This window comes from Phoxinus phoxinus (assembly GCF_949152265.1).
Source record: "Phoxinus phoxinus genome assembly, chromosome: 5".
NCBI classification, from domain to species: domain Eukaryota; kingdom Metazoa; phylum Chordata; class Actinopteri; order Cypriniformes; family Leuciscidae; genus Phoxinus; species Phoxinus phoxinus.
Genome location: NC_136880.1, coordinates 19,064,701 through 19,087,921, shown reverse-complemented (window position 1 = coordinate 19,087,921; position 23,221 = coordinate 19,064,701). Strand labels below are relative to the sequence as shown.

The following is a 23,221-nucleotide window of genomic DNA, read 5'->3' as shown; positions in this document are numbered from 1 at the left end:
AACGGGTATGATAGGCTAATAAAATAAAAATAATACAATACTGCTATACCGTGGTGATACGATTTAACAGTGACGATCGTATAAAATATAGTAATAATGCGATATTAAAATGTGAACAATGCTTCTGCACTAAAAATAATGTAAACTAATCACAAAACCAATTGCTGTTACAAAAGACAACTTTAGGATGTTGTTTTATAATAGAGACACTTCTGTACACTACTATATATTTTGAATTGTCAGAAATTATATTAAATCCATCTAGTGGAGGCAGCTCCTATCTTAACACGAGTAAAAGACGTTTAAATATCCTTTCGCTAGGCATTGTGGGTATTGTAGGCTAAAGCGCTCTACATTCTATGAATTACTATGGTGGCCAGGTTCATTGGAGACTACATCACCCAAACTGCACTTGTTTCAGTTAATACCTAGGACACCTTAGCAGCATTTTCAGATGGACGAAACACAGGAGGTAAGTTATTCAGTAGTTATTCAGAGTTATTTGTTGTTGTTCAGTGGCATTTGTAATACTCTTAAAGGCAATTTTTGAGTCTTAGTTTTTTTGTATGGCGAAAGGTTAATGAAATTGCTGATATTAAACTAATTAACTAAAGTTGTTCAATATCAAATATATTTAACATATCAAATAAGAATTTAGTGTGCATTTAAATGATTACCGTATTAACGTGATTTGCTTTTTCATCCACGTCTATTTGTTAAATGTTTAATTTGCTGACATCTTTCAATCATGATGTGCAGACCTGTCCATGAGACGAATGACAATGGAAGATCCCAAATCTATTCAGAGGAGGTTTGAAGCAGCTGTCAAAGTCATCAGAAATTTACCTGAGGATGGTAATACCTAAATATGAATGTCAAGTATTGAACTTCATGGTTTCATTTATAAATAAACAACAACATAAAAAAAACGTATTTTTAATCATTCTTCCTTTATTTCACACAGGCTCATATGACCTGTCCGATGATATGCTGGTTATGTTATACAGTTACTACAAACAAGCTACGGCAGGACCTTGTAACACCCTAAAACCAAACTCTTGGGATCCTATTGGCAAGGCTAAATGGTAATTCTTATCCAATGAAAGAATGATTTTTCAGATTATTTATAACTACATGTTCTTTGTGAATTTAGTGTTTAGTTTAACAGAAATGTTGACATGTTGTCAAAGAATGATTTAAAGAATAACTTGAGCAGCAAGCCAGATATGCATATTAACCCCAGACACGTGTTGTTTGCAGGGAGGCATGGAAAGCCTTGGGCAACATATCAAAGGACCAAGCCATGATGGAATATGTTCAGGAAATACAATTGGTTGGTAGTTGTATAGATTACAGAGATGAAGCTCTCTCATATTGAGGCATCACTAAAATAGTTTAAACCACAAACAATCAAATGTTTTATCATAGATAATAGAAACCCTCCCAGTCACAGACAGGATGGCAGAATTATTGGACGCTCTTGATCCATTTTATGAAATAGTGGATGATGATGATGATGATGATGATGATGATGATGACGATGCGACCAGTAATGCAGCAATATTATCCACAGGTACTTTTCCTAAAATTATTTAAATTCCTAAACCATCTGACCTTATTTAAGCTCCTTTAATTAACATTTTAATGAATGTAGAAACAGGAAGCACTAAAGATGGAAAAATTTATGATGATGATGATGATGATGATGATGATGAGAAAGTTGAAGAGGGGGGAAATATAGAAGATGACATGGAGATGGATGAGAAGAAGAAAGGTAAAAGCAACAACTTTGGGCCTTTATATTGTGAAATAATTGTCAAGACAGAGAGCTGTTTTTTTTGTGTGAGAAAAAAAGTGTTTAAATCTCCTGAAATGATGAATACACTATATTTAATGACTTTTTTACTCTGCAGACTTGAGCACCTGTGCAGCAGAAAGAGGAAGTGTACCAGTGTTTAATGAAAGTGAAGAGAACAGCGTGTCCTCCTCAACCAATGGCACTCATAGTTCTCTCAACACTGATGAGGAAGACGAGGAACTGGCTTATGGTATGTTAGTTTCCATCAGTTTGCATTTTTGTGTCCGGGCCCAAGTTATAGTGTATAGCTGTGTATATTCTGATTAGAAAATATTCTGCCGCCATTTAGTGAAATCACATTGGCAGATAATTTCAACAAAGTGTCTGTTATAAACTGTGTGTTTAAAAAAATATTATTTGATGACATCATTCTCACCAAATATCACACAGATGACTCAGATGGTGAGATATACAGTTGCTCGATGGAAAAACCAGCAACACAAGAGAAGGTACAGTCTTTATACGGATGTTTTCAATTCTTTTACAGGCTCATACACATATTGCACCTCAAAATCAAGTTAAATAAATAAAATATATTATATTTTGCATAATAAAAAAACTTATTTTATTAGTAAGGTTGGTAATGTTTTTGAAAGAAGTCTCTTATGCTCACCAAGGCTGCATTTATTTGATCAAAAATACAGTAAAAGCTGTAATATTGTGAAATAAATAAAAAAATTACAGTTTTCTATTCGAATATGTTTTAAAATGTTATTTATTCCTGTGATGCAAAACTGAATTTACAGCATCAGTGTCACATGATCCTTCAGAAATCATTCTAATATGATGAATTGCTGCTCAAGAAATTATTCTTAATATCATCACAGTTGTGGAAACAATAAACCTTTTTTTTCAGTATTCTTTGATGAATGGTAAGTTCAACAGAACAGCATTTATTTGAAATAGAATTTTTGTAACAATGTAAAAGTCTGATCAAATGACTTATCAAGTTTATAAAAAAAAAAAGGTTTCTCTTAATTTTGGCGTGCAATGTGACCTGGCCATGTTTTGTGAGATTCACTTCAGTGCTCTTATTAATAAGCTGGTTAACTTCAGACAAACCCTTGAAACAACAATCATTAAGAGATCTATAACTGGGTTGAATCCATATAATCCATCATGCTATTTTAGGTCACTCTGATGCATCATCCATACATCAGCAGAGATTTGTAAGGGTTGTGTGATTCCTGGGAAAAAAACAAAGTATGACTTGAAATCCTTGGCAAACCATGGATTAAGTGACATCAACTGAAGTCCACCAATTGATAGTTAGCACAAAAATATGCCTGTGACATTTTTTGGAGAGAGAGAGAGAGAGAACCAAAGGAAGAAATGCATTTGTTTGTCATGACATGTCATGTCAGAGCAAAATAAATGGTAGTATGCGATGCTCTCCCTAGTGTTCAAGAGTTCCCAGGGTCCATTTGGCAGAAGTGAACGTGGTTGGGGCCAACATGCAACAAGGGGAAAACAGAGAGCCTCAGTGTGGGAGTCAGGATGGAAAACCACAGGGAGTTACACCCCCCGTCCCCGTCCCGCCGACACTTGGAACCGTCCAAACTGACAGGATCTCCCCAGGCAGAGGAAGAGGTTGGGCTCGAGTCAGTGTTTGAATAAGTCTTGAGCACCATGACGTCAACAAGCAATAATGTGATCAACAAGCCAATTTTCCACCAGCATTTATATAAACTTACAATGGGGGTGAATACTATTATACTTCTCCCATGCAGAAAATAATTCCCTAATAAGGCAAGACTCTAATATTGCATTGTGGCATTCATTATAGTTTTTATTGATATTTATTTCCTTTCATCACCATGGGCTCGTATTTGTATTATAAAAAGAAAGAAAATACACACTTTCAGATCATTTTAACCCTGTAAATGATATGAAATAATAGTCATATATATAAATGGAAGAGTTTATTGAACCTTAAGGAAAAATACACCTCAATTTATTCAAAGGCCCAAATTGAGCAAACATATTAAATTTGGTGCAGTTGCTGATATTGATATGGCCAAAAGATAATATGAAATTCTGATAGCATGTCATATAAATCGATACAATCTTTATAACAGTATAGACGACTTGCATAAAATACATATATATCAGTTGTTGCTCTATATCTCTCAATATAATGTCTTTGTAAGATGATATTTAAATGCTTAGTCATTACAATTTAGGTATATACTGTTTAATTATATAACCGTGTCTATGTTTGATCTGTGAATGGGAATTAGTGGAAGCAAAAATGGATGATTTTTTTTAAATATGCTCTCAGGCCATCAGTTAATGGGAACTAGCCTACCTGACAAACATGAGTGCAGTTTCCAAGGAAATGGTCAGCGCTGGGAGACAGAAGACAGAACGGACAAAAGAGCGTTTAACACAGAGATCGCTGTGATACTGTCGCAGTTACAGGACAACATGCAGGATGTGCTGCACAGACTGACCACACTGGAACATCTTACGGCATCACAAGTAAGACCAGCATCAAAATATATGGCTCAATACATGCAACCAGAAGTCTAGACTGTAGATTCCAAAGACTGGATCTGTTTAATACACCTTATTTTTTTCTGTGCGGTAAATGTTAAAACAATTTGTGTTACAAACCAGCGTGTTTATAATGAAGACATTGCATTAAAATAATATGGTAAGAAATACCAGTTTGCAAAATCATGCAACATAACAAGCTAAAAATCATAGATGGAAGCGGATGAGACATGAAATGTACGGTAAATAAAAAAATAAAAAATATTTTCTATTTGAATATATGTTCAAATGTATTTTTTTTTTTTTGCCTGTGATGACAAAGTTACATTTTTAGCATCTTAACATAATATTTTATGGTAAATAAATACCATTAAACAACATAATCACCTTCAATAATTCTATTAAAACCTTGAGAACAGTTAAAGTTGCTATTCATTTAAATATTTCTTTGCCTATGTTTGGTTTTAGGCTGAAATCCCTCCTCTCAAAACGTTACTCTCCAAGCCATCAAAAAAGGTCTGTTTATGTGACGTCAAATATATGGAATGCAATAGTATGAAATTCTGTTTTATATTAACAGAAATGTTTAATTGTATCTGTGTTTCAGAGATGGTCCTGGTGGACTTTAAACTCGCCCCCCTTCGCTGCGGTGCTGACAGTTATCTGGCCGTTTGCTGTGCACTGGCTGGTGCAGTTTTACTTACTGAAGAGAAGGAGGTGAGCTGTGCTGTTAACTAGGCTATATTAAACACCTTTTTTTCATCAGAAAAAATGTTGAGTAAAACATGTCTGCATTGCATCCTGTTGTGGTTTTAGATGGTTAAGAGTGAAATGAAGAATCAGAAACCAACTGTACTACAGCTCCTGAGGACTTTCAGACGGTCTGGAAATATCTGGATATATCATAAGTGTACGTTATGATGTAACACTAGCCTCAGAAATTAATACTAGTATTCAGCAAGGACACATAAAAATATCAAAAGTGACAGTAAAGTCATGTATAATGTTATATGAGATTTCCATCTGAATAAAAGCTGTTCATTTCAAAATTTTATTCATCAAAGAATTCTGGAAAATGTATCACGGTTTTCACTAAAATATTGAGCAACACAACTGTTTTCAACCCTGATAATAATAGCAAAAAAAATAATAATTTGGGAGGTGCAAATCATCATATTAGATTGATTTCTGAAGGATCATGTGACACTGAAGACTGGAGTAATGATGATGAATATTCAGCTTTACCATCACAGGAATAAAATGCATTTTACAATGTATTAAAATAGTTCAATTGTAAAAATGTTTCACATTACTGAGTGTACTGTATTTTGGATAGACGTTTGAACAGTCGTGTATGTATATAATATACATTTATTTTCTATTGTGTGTCGTGTTTGTTTAGTTTACAGTCGTTTTAATTCATCTCAGCCTTTTAAAGATCAACACATTACATGTTACATTTTTCATTTACTTCTTAGAGATTACATTTCAAAGAGGAGAAATGCTGGAAAAATAAAGTATTTTGACATGGACAGAGACCAAATGCCAAGGAAGATCATATGTTGAAGCTTTTCCAAATGAGGGATTGAAAATAAAAATAAAATGTGTGTGGATTAATTCACTGTACCAAAGAGAAAAGCTAAGCAGCACAGACTTGAAATATTTCTGATATAAATGTCTTCTAGACTAGAGTATAGCTATACTTTGTGTATGTGGAGTGTGGACCATTGTAAGTGCAAGAATTTAAGTCGTTTATTTTTTACAAGGCAGGCATACAGTACTTATTAGTCTGTTGTTATTGTCAAGCAGGCGAGGTGAAAAACGAATTTGAAAGGATGTATGTTTGATAGATAGAGATAGATAGAGAGAGAGATAGACGGACAGACACGCATCTGTACAATCTTTAGATGACTAAATAAAGATTCCTCAAATTAAAGTGACTTGATGTGGGCCCATTGAGTTACGGTAGTGTTTTCTACACGGACGCAATTAAAGACAGGACAATAACAATCTGATTGTGTTCAAAAGCTTGTTGCTAACTTCAAGCTGTACACGGGGTAGAAGACGTCCATGAAAAACAATTAAGACATTGACTAACGAGACAGCTATCTTCTTTTTCGGACATAAACACTATTTAGGATGGATGGTCTACTACTAGAACACTGCAGACGATAGTAACGTTATGCAAACGCCAGTCAGCTGGCGAATGGACGTCTCTGATATTGTCTCATGAATATTAACTTCCTCACGTGATTGGACGTTCGAGTAAATACGATTGTATGTACACGTGGTAAATCTGAAAACACACTTTTTGTTACATGCATTGATTACATTTGCGGTTTATGGAAAACTGCAGGAGGAGGGTTTGATGGACGAAGCAAATCGAGCAGATCCCCCGAACTGGATCCAGCAGCACCCCGTCGTAAGAGCGAGTCACATTCCGGTTATGATGAATTGATGCACTGCATGTTTGGATAAGTGACAATTCATTTGTTCTCCTCTTTAGTACCAAGACCTGATGCATTTAGATGTCGGTGACAGTGCTCAAGTATATGCTGCTTTCCTGGTGTACATGGAACTGACGGAGGGTGAGGAAAATGTAAAATTGTAGTTAGAAGTGGTATGTAAAAAAAAAAAGAGACTAGTGCTAAATAACTTTTTTGTCTTTCCCTTTGAAGTGCGTAAATGGAAGGAGGTGGTTAGAGTTTCCTGCCCCGAGTTACAGGCGGTTCTGCTGGAGGGTCGAGAGAAGGAAGGAGAAGCAGTTCAGATGATCTACCCTCTGCCTTCACACAGATCCATCAAACACAGAGAGTAGGAGACACCGTCAGCATTTACTAAGCAGCTGCGAAGTATCAAAGTCGTGAAAACAAACCTAAAAACAACCATAGGGGTGTATTTAGGTTCTCACAAACAAAACAAAAAACTCCCTGCAACGATCTGATGGTAGATTTTCTTTACCAAAAAATAACTGTCCGAGAACGTTCCCAGAATTTTCTTATTTGGTTCCAATAAAAATCGTAACCATATGGGAGCATTGAAGGAAAGTAACATACTGGCTGCATCCGAAATCGCATACTTCCCTACTACATGTTATCCGAAATGTGACAAAAGAATTATGTCCGAATTCACAGTAATCATAAAAGAGTAGGCAAAAAGTCCCCGGATGACCTACTACTCCCGGTGAGATTCTGAAGTGTGCACATGATGGACACTTTACTATCCCATGAGGCCACGGGAGAGGATTTGTAAATGGCAGTAAAGTGACATACTACTGCTAGGTCACATGATAATGACAACATGGCGAATGTTGTACGTCCGGATTACATTCATACTACACACTACATACTATATAGAACATACTTTTTTTTTTTTGTGGTGGTCGAGAAGTAATAACGTATTAGAAATAACTTATAAGTATCTAACGTTACTCGAGAGTATGTGATTTCGGACGTGGCCTCTGTGTTTGCTGGGTTGTATTAAATTCGCAAGTCACGAACCTTGGTTTCGAAACATTTCATAATTCCGATTTTACCGTACTCTGCTGGATGGTGTTGGTTTGGTGAACCCATGATCGAGTGTTTATAATGTGGTTTAATTTTTAATTCACTTATTGAATTTTAATACTTCTGTGTAGGCTATATAATACAAAAAGTGCATATTGAATTGCTTCTAATTGACCTAGTTTGCCAGGACCTGCCTAGTAATAACACAAAACAAGCACTACGCATTAATAAAATAACGCTTTTTTAAATATTTAATTATATTATTATTACATATTTTGATGTTACATATTAGTTTTCATTCCATTTACACAATTTTGACCAGTTGGTCAATTGATTCAGTTTCAGAAGGCGTAGTTTCTCCCATCACAAGCTGTTAAGAGATTTACACGGCCCCTGCAACTCAAAATGTAATTAAAAGACTCCCTGTCTGCTATTGGTCGAACAAGCAGGTAGCCACACCCCTTGCCTCAAGCTGTTGGCTGAAAACCAACTCCCATTTCTTTTTTACTTGGACACCTATTTCTTTGGTATTTTTCAGGTACTACAAACATCTAATGTGTATTTATTTAAAAAATGCATTTACCCTATAAAAATCTGTGAAAAAAAACATAAGGTAATGCTTTATAATAACTTTTATTCATAGCATTTACAACATTAAATATAGCTGCAAGCAGCGATTACGGGCCCAAGCCGGTGGCACCGCCACCCTGGTGCCTTTAGTTACACTAAAGGCACCGGGCTGGCGCTGCCACCGGCTTGGGCCCTCCATCGCTGCTTGCAGCTATATTTATTTATATATATATATATATATATATATATATATATATATATATATATATATATATATATATATATATAAAAAGCCGCCACCCCGTTGCCTTTCGGGTTCCTGTGCACGACGGGCAATAACGTAACCCCGCTTTGACTGTCGAGAAGAAGTCTGCTTTAGAGCTTGTATCAGTGTGAGTCTTTCTGCTCCCCTACAAACACACACAGAAAAGGGGGGGGGGCTGTCTGTGTGTGTGCCCTCCCTCTCCCCCCCCCCCCCCCCCCCCTCCTCCTCCTCCAGTATCTCACTGGACTAACACACACACACACACACACAGAGAGAGAATGGCAGGGGGAACTCTGTCAGAGAGAGACAAAACCACATTCAAACCAAAATATCTGACTTCCTGTTGGTCGGAGCTAATGACTGTAAATGAGAAAGATGTCCGGATCGATAAGCACAATATACAGACCGAGTTTTGTGACTGTAGGTAAAAATAACCCCCCCACTTTAGTCAAAAGTATCTTGAAAGTAACACACTTCCTGCTGCCAGTTGGTGGCGCTATAACTTTGACTCACAATAGCCACATCCATGTGATCGCCCTCTTACAACAAACACACTGCTGAAGTTTCATCAAGATCAATAAATATATGAAGACGTTATAACACATTGTGTTTTTCTTTTCTCGCCATAACTTTGTTTCCTCGCCACGGCCAAACCGTTCGAGATATCAAAAATCCGTCCGCAATTTAGCGTCCTCAATGTCTTTACTTCATGCTGACTGAGTTTGGTGGCGATAGGATAATTTTTCTTGGAGGAGTATATCAAATTCCAGGGGCATGCGTTTTCATACAACCCATAATAGCCGACTTCCTGTTGGACTGGCGTAAAACTTAGAGCACGAAAGTTGTTCGGCCCGATGATATCTAAATGTGTACCGAGTTTCATATTATTACATGCAAATGTGTTTGATATATGGACCAAGTTTTTCGGACCACGTTCAAGGGGGCGCTGTTGAGCTCCCCTGCCACGCCCGGGAACCAGCTTCAGTCCGGCTCTAATGGCCGCAGGTTCTGACCTGTGTGCAAAGTTTCAAGAGTTTTCGAGCACGTTAAGGGCCCCAAAAGTGCCCGAGAAGTCCCACACAGCAGAGAAAGGGTTAAAATAAAGCCCCCCTCCTCTCTCACACACACAGACACTGAGAGAGACTGGCAAAATTCCCATCAAATCACATTCAAACCAAAATATCTGACTTCCTGTTGGTCGGAGCTAATGACTGTAAATTAGAAAGTTGTCCGGCTCGGGGAGATAAATATAAATACCGATTTTTGTTACTGTAGGTAAAACTAATACCCCATTTTTGACTAAAGGTGGCGCTACTGAGCCCCTTACCACGCCCGTTTCTGAAACTTCACACATGCCTAGTACCTAATAAATCTGATATGCATGTTGAGTTTCATGCAATTTGAAGCATGTTAAGAGCCTCAAATGCACCCAAAAAGAATATTAAAGTTTGATGCGTTGCCATGGCAACAGTATTTAAGATATCAATAATCCTTTCACAGGTCTACATCTGCCGTGTGTTTACATTATACAGATGAAGTTTGAAGCAAATCGGGTAAAAATAAGAGGGTGATTTCAAAGCATTTTGAAAGTGACACACTTCCTGCTGCCAGTTGGTGGCGCTATAACTTTGACTCACAATAGTCACATCCATGTGATCGGCCTCTTACAACAAACACACTGCTGAAGTTTCATCAAGATCAGTTAATGTATGAGGATGTTATAACACACTTCCTGTTTCCAATATTCGCCATAAATTCGTTTCCTCGCCACGGCCAAACCGTTCGAGATATCAAAAATCCCCTCGCAATTTAGCATCCTCCATGTCTTGACTTCATGCACACCGAGTTTCGTGGTCATCCGATGAATTCTCTAGGACAAGTGTTTCAAATGCCAGAACATGCGTTTCCATCCAGCCCATAATAACCGACTTCCTGTTGGACTGGCGTAAAACTTAGAGCACGAAAGTTGTTCGGCCCGATGAGATCTATATGTGTACCGAGTTTCATATTATTACATGCAAGCGTGTTTGAGATATGGACATGTTTTTGAATCCCATTCCAGGGGGCGCTGGCGAGCCCCCCTGCCACGCCCGGGTCCCAGCTTCAGTCGGGCCCTGATGGCCGCAGGTTCTGACATTTGTGCAAAGTTTCAAGAGTTTTTGAGCACGTTAAGGCCCCCAAAAGTGCCCAAAAGGTAGTAAAATAATAATAATAATAATAAATATAGCTGCAAGCAGCGATTACGGGCCCAAGCCGGTGGCACCGCCACCCCGGTGCCTTTAGTTGCACTAAAGGCACCAGGGTGGCGGTGCCACCGCCTTGGGCCCTCCATCGCTGCTTGCAGCTATATTTTTATATATATATATATATATATATAAAAAACCGCCACCCCGGTGCCTTTAGGGTTCCTGTGCACAACGGGCAATAACGTAACTCCGCTTTGATTGTCCAGAAGAAGTCTGCTTTAGAGCTTGCATCAGTGTGGGTTCTGCAAAAGTGCGCATCGAGGGCACATATCAACCACAAAGTATGCGGGAGCACCCTTCTGAAACCTAAAATGAAAAATTAGACACCCTACAGTCTCATGGACTTAACGGACACATGAAATCAGCAGCCATTGTAAGTACACAACACCAAAAATTCATATGAAGTGTGGTATATATATATATATTACATTTTTTAAGGGACAAGACAAAGAATTTGACTTGCCTGACCTGATTAGAACAGTGAAAAAAAAAAAAAAAAAAAAAAATCACTAAAACGAGAATTGTTCTGATTTTATTATGATACTCAAAATATTCCACAACAAATCCTTTAAATGTATTGATATTCAGAACAGAACAAGAATTAAAAAAAATAACAATAAAATATAATTTATTTATTTCGATTTTGTATTTTTATTTAATGACTATTATTTATTTAGAGCAGGTACAGCTAGTGTGCGATGCTTTTGCTATTTCAGAGGAAAAAAACAAATTTTATTTAAAAAATGCTTTTCAATTAAATCAAATGTTCAAGCTTTGTTTTCGTTTAATTATTTTGTTTGTTTTAAACTTTGTTCAATTTATATTGTTAATCATTTGACACTAACCAAATGCATAAAGTATCATTTTAACTTTTAAAAAACTATTAACATTTGTTCATAGTACATTGTCTGTCTTTTGTTAATAGGACAAAACATTGTTATTATATTTTATAATATTTCATATATATATATATATTAAATAAACATTTGTAATGAAATCGTTCAAAAAAAAATATATCAGCATTGTTTTAAACTTTGAAACACAGAAGTAGCGCAATGTCTGGCCACGCCCACTTCTGGCATCAGACTTTTAGGCTGGCGCTGTCGTGATCACACTGCTATGACGTATGGTTCTGGGGTTCTGCAGTTGGTTACTATTGGGGCTCCCGCGCCACCTCCTTTTCACAACCTGAGGGAACCGTCTCCGGAATATTAACCTCACTCCCAGAAGTCCAATTCCCATCATTCATGCCTCTTACCTGGGACTGATTGCACGCGCACACACACACACACACACACACACACACACACACGCGCGCGCGCACGCGCGCACACGTACACTGTTTAAAAACAAGAAATATTTATCCAACCTCGTTTAAAACAGTCTGTCGGTGCCATCTTTTGGACATTCATCATATTGCATTGGTTTTAATTTCTAGTCCTCAAACAGAGCAGTAGCCTAATCCGTTTATTTTTAAGTTATTGATTGAAAAAGAAACATCAAATGCATTTTTAGTCATAGTATTATTTTATACAGAAATACATTATTTGTAATTCAGATGAGAATAATTTTAAGGAAAACAAATATATTGATCTGAAATATAGCACGTGTTTTTGCAAAATAAATTCAAGCAATAGCCTATACCCGCCCCCGAAATGGCGCTAATTTTAAAATTAAACTAAAAAAGCTCACGGCTGCACAGGCATTCATAACGGTGCGCGTCCAACGCGAGGAGTGAGCAGAACAGAGCGAACGTTTTTTTAGTTAATTTCTACTTTCATAGGAATTCATTCGAGCGCACTGCGAGCGCCACCATAATCATACTTACTTTCACTTTTATATTAGCGATTTAAAACCCCTCGCTGGTGTCACACGTTGGTTAACCGGTGGGAAAAATATACAGATATTCAAATATACAGATATATTAAATATATCATCGCGCTCCACCGTCGATTTGATGTGTGTGTGTGTGTGTGTGTGTGTGTGTTAAAATAATTTAGTTCAGTTAGAGAACGGGCACTAACCTACAATTAAAACCTGAACGTGTCCGCTTAATAAATCGTGAGCTGAATGAGAGTCGCAGCAAAGATCAGCACAAGGAGTCCAATTTCATTAATCATGGGTGGACAGCTGACTGAAAAGATGATGACGGAATATTGAACACGCAATTCAAGCAATCCCACCCCCGAAATGGCGCTATGTTTAAAATGAAACTAAATGCTCACGGCTACACGGGTAACGCGTTCACGGCGAGGAACGAGCAGAACCATTTTTTTACAGTCTATGAGCAGAACATAGTGAATGTGTTTTAGTTCATTCCTACTGGACGTCCAGTAGGCTACTACTTTGGCTTTTAAGTTAGCGATTTAAAAGCCCCCGCTTTAATCACACATCGATTAACCCGTAGGAAAATATTCTCACAGTCACTAATATATTTATATATAAATACAATATACAATGGGCCTACCTGATTTCGAACACAAGAGGGCAGTATTGCCCTATGTATGACTTATTTTTTTACTAAATAGCGCATTCTGGCTGTTTTTTAACTTATACATAATTCTTAAATTGAAAAAAAGAACAAAATGGGTTTAGTTCTGATATTTGTATACTTTTATATAGAAATAAATGGTGTATAATAAAATTTTTAGAAGATATGAGGCTTTTAGTGATTCCTTTCTGGACATTACTTTAATCCCTCGCCACAGCAAAACCGTTTGAGATATTTAATATCCGTTCATAATTTAGCATCTTTAATGTATTTTCATCATGTTGAAAAAGTTTGGTGTGAATAAAATCAACCACCGCTAAAAACTCGGAGTCTAAAATATATCAATATATCACATTCAAACCAAAATATCTGACTTCCTGTTGGTCGGAGCTAATGACTGTAAATTAGAAAGTTGTCCGGCTCGAAGAGAAGAATATACGTACCGAGTTTGGTTACTGTAGATAAAACTAATACCCCATTTTTGACTAAAGGTGGCGCTACTGAGCCCCTCCACCACGTCCGTTTCTGAAACTTCGCACAAGTGTACTAAGCAATAAAAGTGATATGCATGTTGAGTTTCATGCAATTTGAAGCATGTTAAGAGCCTCAAATGCATCCAAAAAGAATATAAAAGTTTAAAGCGTTGCCATGGCGACAGTATTAAAGATATCAATAATCCTTTCACAGGTCTACATCTGTCGTGTGTTTACATTATACAGATGAAGTTTGAAGCAAATCGGGTAAAAATAAGAGGGTGATTTCAAAGCATTTTGAAAGTGACACACTTCCTGCTGCCAGTTGGTGGCGCTATAACTTTGACTCACAATACTCACATCCATGTGATCGGCCTCTTACAGCGAACACACTGCTGAAGTTTCATCAAGATCAGTTAATGTATGAGGATGTTATAACACACTTCCTGTTTCCAATATTCGCCATAAATTCGTTTCCTCGCCACGGCCAAACCGTTCGAGATATCAAAAATCCCCTCGCAATTTATCATCCTCCATGTCTTGACTTCATGCACACCGAGTTTCGTGGTCATCCGATGAATTCTCTAGGACAAGTGTTTCAAATGCCAGAACATGCGTTTCCATACAGCCCATAATAACCGACTTCCTGTTGGACTGGCGTAAAACTTAGAGCACGAAAGTTGTTCGGCCCGATGAGATCTATACGTGTACCGAGTTTCATATTATTACATGCAAGCGTGTTTGAGATATGGACATGTTTTTGAATCCCATTCCAGGGGGCGCTGTCGAGCCCCCCTGCCACGCCCGGGTCCCAGCTTCAGTCGGGCCCTAATGGCCGCGGGTTCTGACATTTGTGCAAAGTTTCAAGAGTTTTTGAGCACGTTAAGGCCCCCAAAAGTGACCAAAAGGTAGTAATATAATAATAATAAAGAAGAAGAATAAATAATAATCCCATGGAAAACAATAGGGCCTTCGCCTTTTCAAGGCTTGGGCCCTAAATATAGCTGCAAGCAGCGATTACGGGCCCAAGCCGGTGGCACCGCCACCCTGGTGCCTTTAGTTACACTAAAGGCACCGGGCTGGCGCTGCCACCGGCTTGGGCCCTCCATCGCTGCTTGCAGCTATATTTATATATATATATATATATAAAAAGCCGCCACCCCGTTGCCTTTCGGGTTCCTGTGCACGACGGGCAATAACGTAACCCCGCTTTGACTGTCGAGAAGAAGACTGCTTTAGAGCTTGTATCAGTGTGAGTCTTTCTGCTCCCCTCCAAACACACACAGAAAGGGGGGGGGGGGGCTGTCTGTGTGTGTGCCCTCCGTCCCTCCCTCCCCCCCCCCCCCCCCCACACACACACAGAGAGAATGGCAGGGGGAACTCTGTCAGAGAGAGACAAAACCACATTCAAACCAAAATATCTGACTTCCTGTTGGTCGGAGCTAATGACTGTAAATGAGAAAGTTGTCCGGATCGATAAGCACAATATACAGACCGAGTTTTGTGACTGTAGGTAAAAATAACCCCCCCACTTTAGTCAAAAGTATCTTGAAAGTAACACACTTCCTGCTGCCAGTTGGTGGCGCTATAACTTTGACTCACAATAGTCACATCCATGTGATAGCCCTCTTACAACAAACACACTGCTGAAGTTTCATCAAGATCAATAAATGTATGAAGACGTTATAACACATTGTGTTTTTCTTTTCTCGCCATAACTTTGTTTCCTCGCCACGGCCAAACCGTTCGAGATATCAAAAATCTGTTCGCAATTTAGCATCCTCAATGTCTTTACTTCATGCTGACCGAGTTTGGTGGCGATAGGATAATTTTTCTTGGAGGAGTATATCAAATTCCAGGGGCATGCGTTTTCATACAACCCATAATAGCCGACTTCCTGTTGGGCTGGCGTAAAACTTAGAGCACGAAAGTTGTTCGGCCCGATGATATCTAAATGTGTACCGAGTTTCATACTTATTCATGTAAGCGTGTTTGATATATGGACAAGTGTTCGAATCCCATTCCAGGGGGCGCTGTCGAGCCCCCATGCCACGCCCAGGCACCAGCTTCAACCCGGCCCTGATGGCTGTGGGTTCTGACCTGTGTGCAAAGTTTGAAGAGTTTTTGAGCACGTCAAGGGCCCCATAAGTGCCCGAGAAGTCGCACACAGCAGAGAAAGGGTTAACATAAAGCCCCCCTCCTCTCTCACACACACAGACACTGAGAGAGACTGGCAACATTCTCAGATTTTCTCCCATTCAAACCAAAATATCTGACTTCCTGTTGGTCGGGGCTAATGAGTCTAAATTAGAAAGTTGTCCGGATCGAGGAGAAGAATATACGTACCGAGTTTGGTTACTGTAGGTAAAACTAATACCCCATTTTTGACTAAAGGTGGCGCTACTGAGCCCCTTAACATGCCCGTTTCTGAAACTTCGCACAAGTGTACTAGGCAATAAATGTGATATGCATGTTGAGTTTCATGCAATTTGAAGCATGTTAAGAGCCTCAAATGCATCCAAAAAGAATATAAAAGTTTAAAGCGTTGCCATGGCGACAGTATTAAAGATATCAATAATCCTTTCACAGGTCTACATCTGTCGTGTGTTTACATTATACAGATGAAGTTTGAAGCAAATCGGGTAAAAATAAGAGGGTGAATTCAAAGCATTTTGAAAGTGACACACTTCCTGCTGCCAGTTGGTGGCGCTATAACTTTGACTCACAATAGTCACATCCATGTGATCGGCCTCTTACAGCGAACACACTGCTGAAGTTTCATCAAGATCAATTAATGTATGAAGACGTTATAACACATCGTGTTTCTCTTTTCTCGCCATAACTTTGTTTCCTCGCCACGGCCAAACCGTTCGAGATATCAAAAATCCGTCCGCAATTTAGCGTCCTCAATGTCTTTACTTCATGCTGACCGAGTTTGGTGGCGATAGGATAATTTTTCTTGGAGGAGTATATCAAATTCCAGGGGCATGCATTTTCATACAGCCCATAATAGCCGACTTCCTGTTGGACTGGCGTAAAACTTAGAGCACGAAAGTTGTTCGGCCCGATGATATCTAAATGTGTACCGAGTTTCATACTTATTCATGCAAGCGTGTTTGATATATGGACAAGTGTTCGAATCCTATTCCAGGGGGCGCTGTCGAGCCCCCATGCCACGCCCAGGTACCAGCTTCAACCCGGCCCTGATGGCCGCGGGTTCTAACATTTGTGCAAAGTTTCAAGAGTTTTTGAGCACGTTAAGGGCCCCAAAAGTGCCCGAGAAGTCCCACACAGCAGAGAAAGGGTTAAAATAAAGCCCCCCTTCTCTCTCACACACACAGACACTGAGAGAGACTGGCAAAATTCCCATCAAATCACATTCAAACCAAAATATCTGACTTCCTGTTGGTCGGAGCTAATGACTGTCAATTAGAAAGTTGTCCGGATCGGGGAGATAAATATAGATACCGATTTTTGTTACTGTAGGTAAAACTAATACCCCATTTTTGACTAAAGGTGGCGCTACTGAGCCCCTTACCACGCCCGTTTCTGAAACTGTGCACAAGTGTACTAGGCAATAAATGTAAAGTGTCTGTCGAGTTTCATGCAATTTGAAGTATGCTAAGAGTCTCAAAAACTTTAAAAAAGAATATTAAAGTTTGATGCGTTGCCATGGCAACAGTATTAAAGATATCAATAATCCTTTCACAGGTCTACATCTGCCGTGTGTTTACATTATACAGATGAAGTTTGAAGCAAATCGGTAAAAATAAGAGGGTGATTTCAAAGCATTTTGAAAGTGACACACTTCCTGCTGCCAGTTGGTGGCGCTATAACTTTGACTCACAATAGTCACATCCATGTGATCGGCCTCTTACAACAAACACACTGCTGAAGTTTCATCAAGATCAGTTAATGTATGAGGATGTTATAACACACTTCCTGTTTCTAATATTCGCCATAAATTTGTTTCCTCGCCACGGCCAAACCGTTCGAGATATCAAAAATCCCCTCGCAATTTAGCATCCTCCATGTCTTGACTTCATGCACACCGAGTTTCGTGGTCATCGGATGAATTCTCTGGGAGAAGTGTTTCAAATGCCAGAACATGCGTTTCCATACAGCCCATAATAGCTAACTTCCTGTTGGACTGGCGTAAAACTTAGAGCACGAAAGTTGTTCGGCCCGATGAGATCTATATGTGTACCGAGTTTCATATTATTACATGCAAGCGTGTTTGATATATGGACATGTTTTTGAATCCCATTCCAGGGGGCGCTGCCGAGCCCCCCTGCCACGCCCGGGTCCCAGCTTCAGCGCGGCCACGGGTTGGCCGCGGGTTCTGACATTTGTGCAAAGTTTCAAGAGTTTTTGAGCACGTTAAGGCCCCCAAAAGTGCCCAAAAGGTAGTAATAATAATAAAGAAGAAGAAGAATAATAATCCTTAGAAAAACAATAGGGCCTTCGCCTTTTCAAGGCTTGGGCCCTAATAAATATAGCTGCAAGCAGCGATTACGGGCCCAAGCCGGTGGCACCGCCACCCTGGTGCCTTTAGTTACACTAAAGGCACCGGGCTGGCGCTGCCACCGGCTTGGGCCCTCCATCGCTGCTTGCAGCTATATTTATTTATATATATATATATATATATATATATATATATATATATATATATATATATATATATATATATAAAGCCGCCACCCCGTTGTCTTTCGGGTTCCTGTGCACGACGGGCAATAACGTAACCCCGCTTTGACTGTCGAGAAGAAGTCTGCTTTAGAGCTTGCATCAGTGTGAGTTAGAGGATGGATACCCGACCCGAGCCCGACGAGACCCGCCGGTACCCGACGGGCCGGGCCGGGTTCGGACAGATATTTAGAAATGATGTTCGGGTTCGGGTCGGGCTCGGTCACATCAGCGCGATAAGGCATTGAACATTTTAAATTTAAAACAGCTTATTATGTAGGTAGCCGATGTGCCTGATGCTTTCACTTGATGCAAACGTTCGTTTTTGTGATTAAAATACATGTAAAATATTACCATAACATCCGTCTTCCTGTGTGCGGACATTTGTTTATGTAGCCGTGACAACGAAACGCGTGCATAATGTGCGCGCGCCAGGTGTCAAGAGCGCTTGTTGCTCCGCGCGCTGATGCGCTTGTCCTGTTGACATTTCCGATTGCCTTCCTACAGTTGCTTAATAAAAGCGGGCTTTCCACACAAAAAAACGTACAATTGTCATTAGTATGAGAAAAAAATGGGATTTTAACTGTCGGGCTCGGGTCGGGCTCGAACATAAATATCTTTATGCCTGTCGGGCTCGGGTCGGGTTCGGTTACTGCTCTGTCGGACGCGGGCCGGGCTCGGACTGAAAAATTTGGCCCGATCCGCACTCTAGTGTGAGTCTTTCTGCTCCCCTCCAAACACACACAGAAAAGGGGGGGGCTGTCTGTGTGTGTGCCCTCCCTCCCTCCCTCCCCACACACACACACACACACACACACACACACACACACACACACACACACAGAGAATGGCAGGGGGAACTCTGTCAGAGAGAGACAAAACCACATTCAAACCAAAATATCTGACTTCCTGTTGGTCGGAGCTAATGACTGTAAATGAGAAAGTTGTCCGGATCGATAAGCACAATATACAGACCGAGTTTTGTGACTGTAGGTAAAAATAACCCACCCACTTTAGTCAAAAGTATCTTAAAAGTAACACACTTCCTGCTGCCAGTTGGTGGCGCTATAACTTTGACTCACAATAGTCACATCCATGTGATCGCCCTCTTACAACAAACGCACTGCTGAAGTTTCATCAAGATCAATAAATGTATGAAGACGTTATAACACATTGTGTTTTTCTTTTCTCGCCATAACTTCGTTTCCTCGCCACGGCCAAACCGTTCGAGATATCAAAAATCCGTCCGCAATTTAGCGTCCTCAATGTCTTGACTTCATGCTGACCGAGTTTGGTGGCGATAAGATAATTTTTCTTGGAGGAGTATATCAAATTCCAGGGGCTTGCATTTTCATACAGCCCATAATAGCCGACTTCCTGTTGGACTGGCGTAAAACTTAGAGCACGAAAGTTGTTCGGCCCGATTAAATCTATATGTGTACCGAGTTTCATATTATTACATGCAAACGTGTTTGATATATGGACCAAGTTTTTCGGACCACGTTCAAGGGGGCGCTGTTGAGCTCCCCTGCCACGCCCGGGTACCAGCTTCAGCCCAGCCCTGATGGCCGCAGGTTCTGACCTGTGTGCAAAGTTTCAAGAGTTTTCGAGCACGTTAAGGGCCCCAAAAGTGCCCGAGAAGTCCCACACAGCAGAGAAAGGGTTAAAATAAAGCCCCCCCTCCTCTCTCACACACACAGACACTGAGAGAGACTGGCAAAATTCCCATCAAATCACATTCAAACCAAAATATCTGACTTCCTGTTGGTCGGAGCTAATGACTGTCAATTAGAAAGTTGTCCGGCTCGGGGAGATAAATATAAATACCGATTTTTGTTACTGTAGGTAAAACTAATACCCCATTTTTGACTAAAGGTGGCGCTACTGAGCCCCTCCACCGCGCCCGTTTCTGAAACTTCACACATGCCTAGTACCTAATAAATCTGATATGCATGTTGAGTTTCATGCAATTTGAAGCATGTTAAGAGCCTCAAATGCACCCAAAAAGAATATTAAAGTTTGATGCGTTGCCATGGCAACAGTATTTAAGATATCAATAATCCTTTCACAGGTCTACATCTGCCGTGTGTTTACATTATACAGATGAAGTTTGAAGCAAATCGGGTAAAAATAAGAGGGTGATTTCAAAGCATTTTGAAAGTGACACACTTCCTGCTGCCAGTTGGTGGCGCTATAACTTTGACTCACAATAGTCACATCCATGTGATCGGCCTCTTACAACAAACACACTGCTGAAGTTTCATCAAGATCAGTTAATGTATGAGGATGTTATAACACACTTCCTGTTTCCAATATTCGCCATAAATTTGTTTCCTCGCCACGGCCAAACCGTTCGAGATATCAAAAATCCCCTCGCAATTTAGCATCCTCCATGTCTTGACTTCATGCACACCGAGTTTCGTGGTCATCCGATGAATTCTCTAGGACAAGTGTTTCAAATGCCAGAACATGCGTTTCCATACAGCCCATAATAGCCGACTTCCTGTTGGACTGGCGTAAAACTTAGAGCACGAAAGTTGTTCGGCCCGATGAGATCTATATGTGTACCGAGTTTCATATTATTACATGCAAGCGTGTTTGATATATGGACATGTTTTTGAATCCCATTCCAGGGGGCGCTGGCGAGCCCCCCTGCCACGCCCGGGTCCCAGCTTCAGTCGGGCCCTGATGGCCGCAGGTTCTGACATTTGTGCAAAGATTCAAGAGTTTTTGAGCACGTTAAGGCCCCCAAAAGTGCCCAAAAGGTAGTAAAATAATAATAATAATAATAAAGAAGAATAATAATCCGAAGAAAAACAATAGGGCCTTCGCCCTTTCAGGGCTTGGGCCCTAAATATATATATAAATAAATATAGCTGCAAGCAGCGATTACGGGCCCAAGCCGGTGGCACCGCCACCCTGGTGCCTTTAGTTACACTAAAGGCACCGGGCTGGCGCTGCCACCGGCTTGGGCCCTCCATCGCTGCTTGCAGCTATATTTATTTATATATATATATATATATATATATATATATATATATATATATATATATATATAAAAAGCCGCCACCCCCGTTGCCTTTCGGGTTCCTGTGCACGACGGGCAATAACGTAACCCCGCTTTGACTGTCGAGAAGAAGTCTGCTTTAGAGCTTGTATCAGTGTGAGTCTTTCTGCTCCCCTCCAAACACACACAGAAAAGGGGGGGGACTCACATTAGTTACATCCATGTGATCGCTCTCTTAAAACAAACACGCTACTGAAGTTTCATCAAGATCAATAAATGTATGAAGACGTTATAACAGATCGTGTTTCTCTTTTCTCGCCATAATTTCGTTTCCTCGCCACGGCCAAACTGTTCGAGATATCAAAAATCCGTCAGCAATTTAGTATCCTCAATGTCTTGTCGTCAGGCTGACCGAGTTTGGTTTCGATTGGATGAATTTTCTAGAAAGAGTGTTTCAAATTCCAGGGGCATGCGTTTTCATACCACCCACAATAGCCGACTTCCTGTTGGGCTGGCGTAAAACTTAGAGCACGAAAGTTGTTCGGCCCGATGAGATCTAAATGTGTACCGAGTTTCATATTATTACATGCAAGCGTGTTTGATATATGGACAAGTGTTTGAATCCCATTCCAGGGGGCGCTGTCGAGCCCCCCTGCCACGCCCGGGTACCAGCTTCAGCCCGGCCCTGATGGGTTCTGACCTGTGTGCAAAATTTCAAGAGTTTTCGAGCACGTTAAGGGCCCAAAAAGTGCCCAAGATTTTGCACACAGCAGAGAAAGGGTTAAACTAAACTAGCCCCCCTCCTCACACACACTCACACACACACACATACACAGATCCCCCCCTCCCCTCCCCACCCCACACAGACAGACACACACACACAGAATAGCAGAGAGACAGAGAGAGACACAATTCACATTCAAACCACAATATCTGACTTTCTGTTGGTCGGAGCTAATGACTGTAAATTAGAAAGTTGTTCGGCTTGATAATATCAATATACACGCTGAGTTTTGTAACTGTAGGTAAAACTATAACTAAGTTATAACACACTTTATGCATCCTTTTTTAATCATAAATTCGTTTCCTCGCCACGGCCAAACCGTTCGAGATATCAAAAATCCGTCCGCAATTTAGCATCCTCCATGTCTTGACTTCATGCACACCGAGTTTCGTGGTCATCGGATGAATTCTCTGGGAGAAGTGTTTCAAATGCCAGAACATGCGTTTCCATACAGCCCATAATAGCCGACTTCCTGTTGGACTGGCGTAAAACTTAGAGCACGAAAGTTGTTCGGCCCGATGAGATCTATATGTGTACCGAGTTTCATATTATTACATGCAAGCGTGTTTGATATATGGACATGTTTTTGAATCCCATTCCAGGGGGCGCTGCCGAGCCCCCCTGCCACGCCCGGGTCCCAGCTTCAGCGCGGCCCTAATGGCCGCGGGTTCTGACATTTGTGCAAAGTTTCAAGAGTTTTTGAGCACGTTAAGGCCCCCAAAAGTGCCCAAAAGGTAGTAAAATAATAATAATAATAATAATAATAATAATAAGAAGAAGAAGAATAATAATCCTTAGAAAAACAATAGGGCCTTCGCCTTTTCAAGGCTTGGGCCCTA

General features: G+C 40.2%; 2 protein-coding genes across 4 annotated transcripts in view; both read left to right on the top strand.

Moving 5' to 3' along the window:
* Positions 1-388: 388 nt before the first annotated feature.
* Positions 389-6,287, top strand: acbd5b (acyl-CoA binding domain containing 5b; the record flags this gene model as incomplete). 2 transcript variants are annotated; one of them, XM_079612443.1, is made up of 12 exons in its annotated part: positions 389-472; positions 760-855; positions 965-1,085; positions 1,261-1,333; positions 1,429-1,573; positions 1,914-2,048; positions 2,249-2,307; positions 3,259-3,448; positions 4,140-4,339; positions 4,823-4,870; positions 4,962-5,071; positions 5,171-6,287. In XM_079612443.1, exons 2-12 carry the CDS (start codon positions 768-770, stop codon positions 5,187-5,189), a joined length of 1,188 nt encoding a protein of 395 aa, XP_079468569.1. In that variant the 5' UTR covers positions 389-472; positions 760-767. The 2 variants fall into 2 exon arrangements, with proteins under 2 accessions (XP_079468569.1, XP_079468570.1); XM_079612444.1 differs by lacking the exon at positions 5,171-6,287 and having other exon boundaries at positions 394-472; positions 4,962-5,075.
* Positions 5,249-23,221, top strand: part of tsen15 (TSEN15 tRNA splicing endonuclease subunit) — an 18,787-nt gene continuing 814 nt past the window's right edge. The window contains exons 1-4 of one of the 2 annotated variants that reach the window (XM_079612456.1): positions 5,249-5,264; positions 6,711-6,776; positions 6,861-6,942; positions 7,033-7,168. In XM_079612456.1, the coding sequence (XP_079468582.1) occupies positions 6,723-6,776; positions 6,861-6,942; positions 7,033-7,168 (272 nt within the window). In that variant the 5' untranslated portion in view covers positions 5,249-5,264; positions 6,711-6,722. Of the gene's footprint in view, positions 5,265-6,202; positions 6,632-6,710; positions 6,777-6,860; positions 6,943-7,032; positions 7,169-23,221 lie in introns of those variants that run through there. The other variant, XM_079612455.1, reaches the window with a different exon arrangement.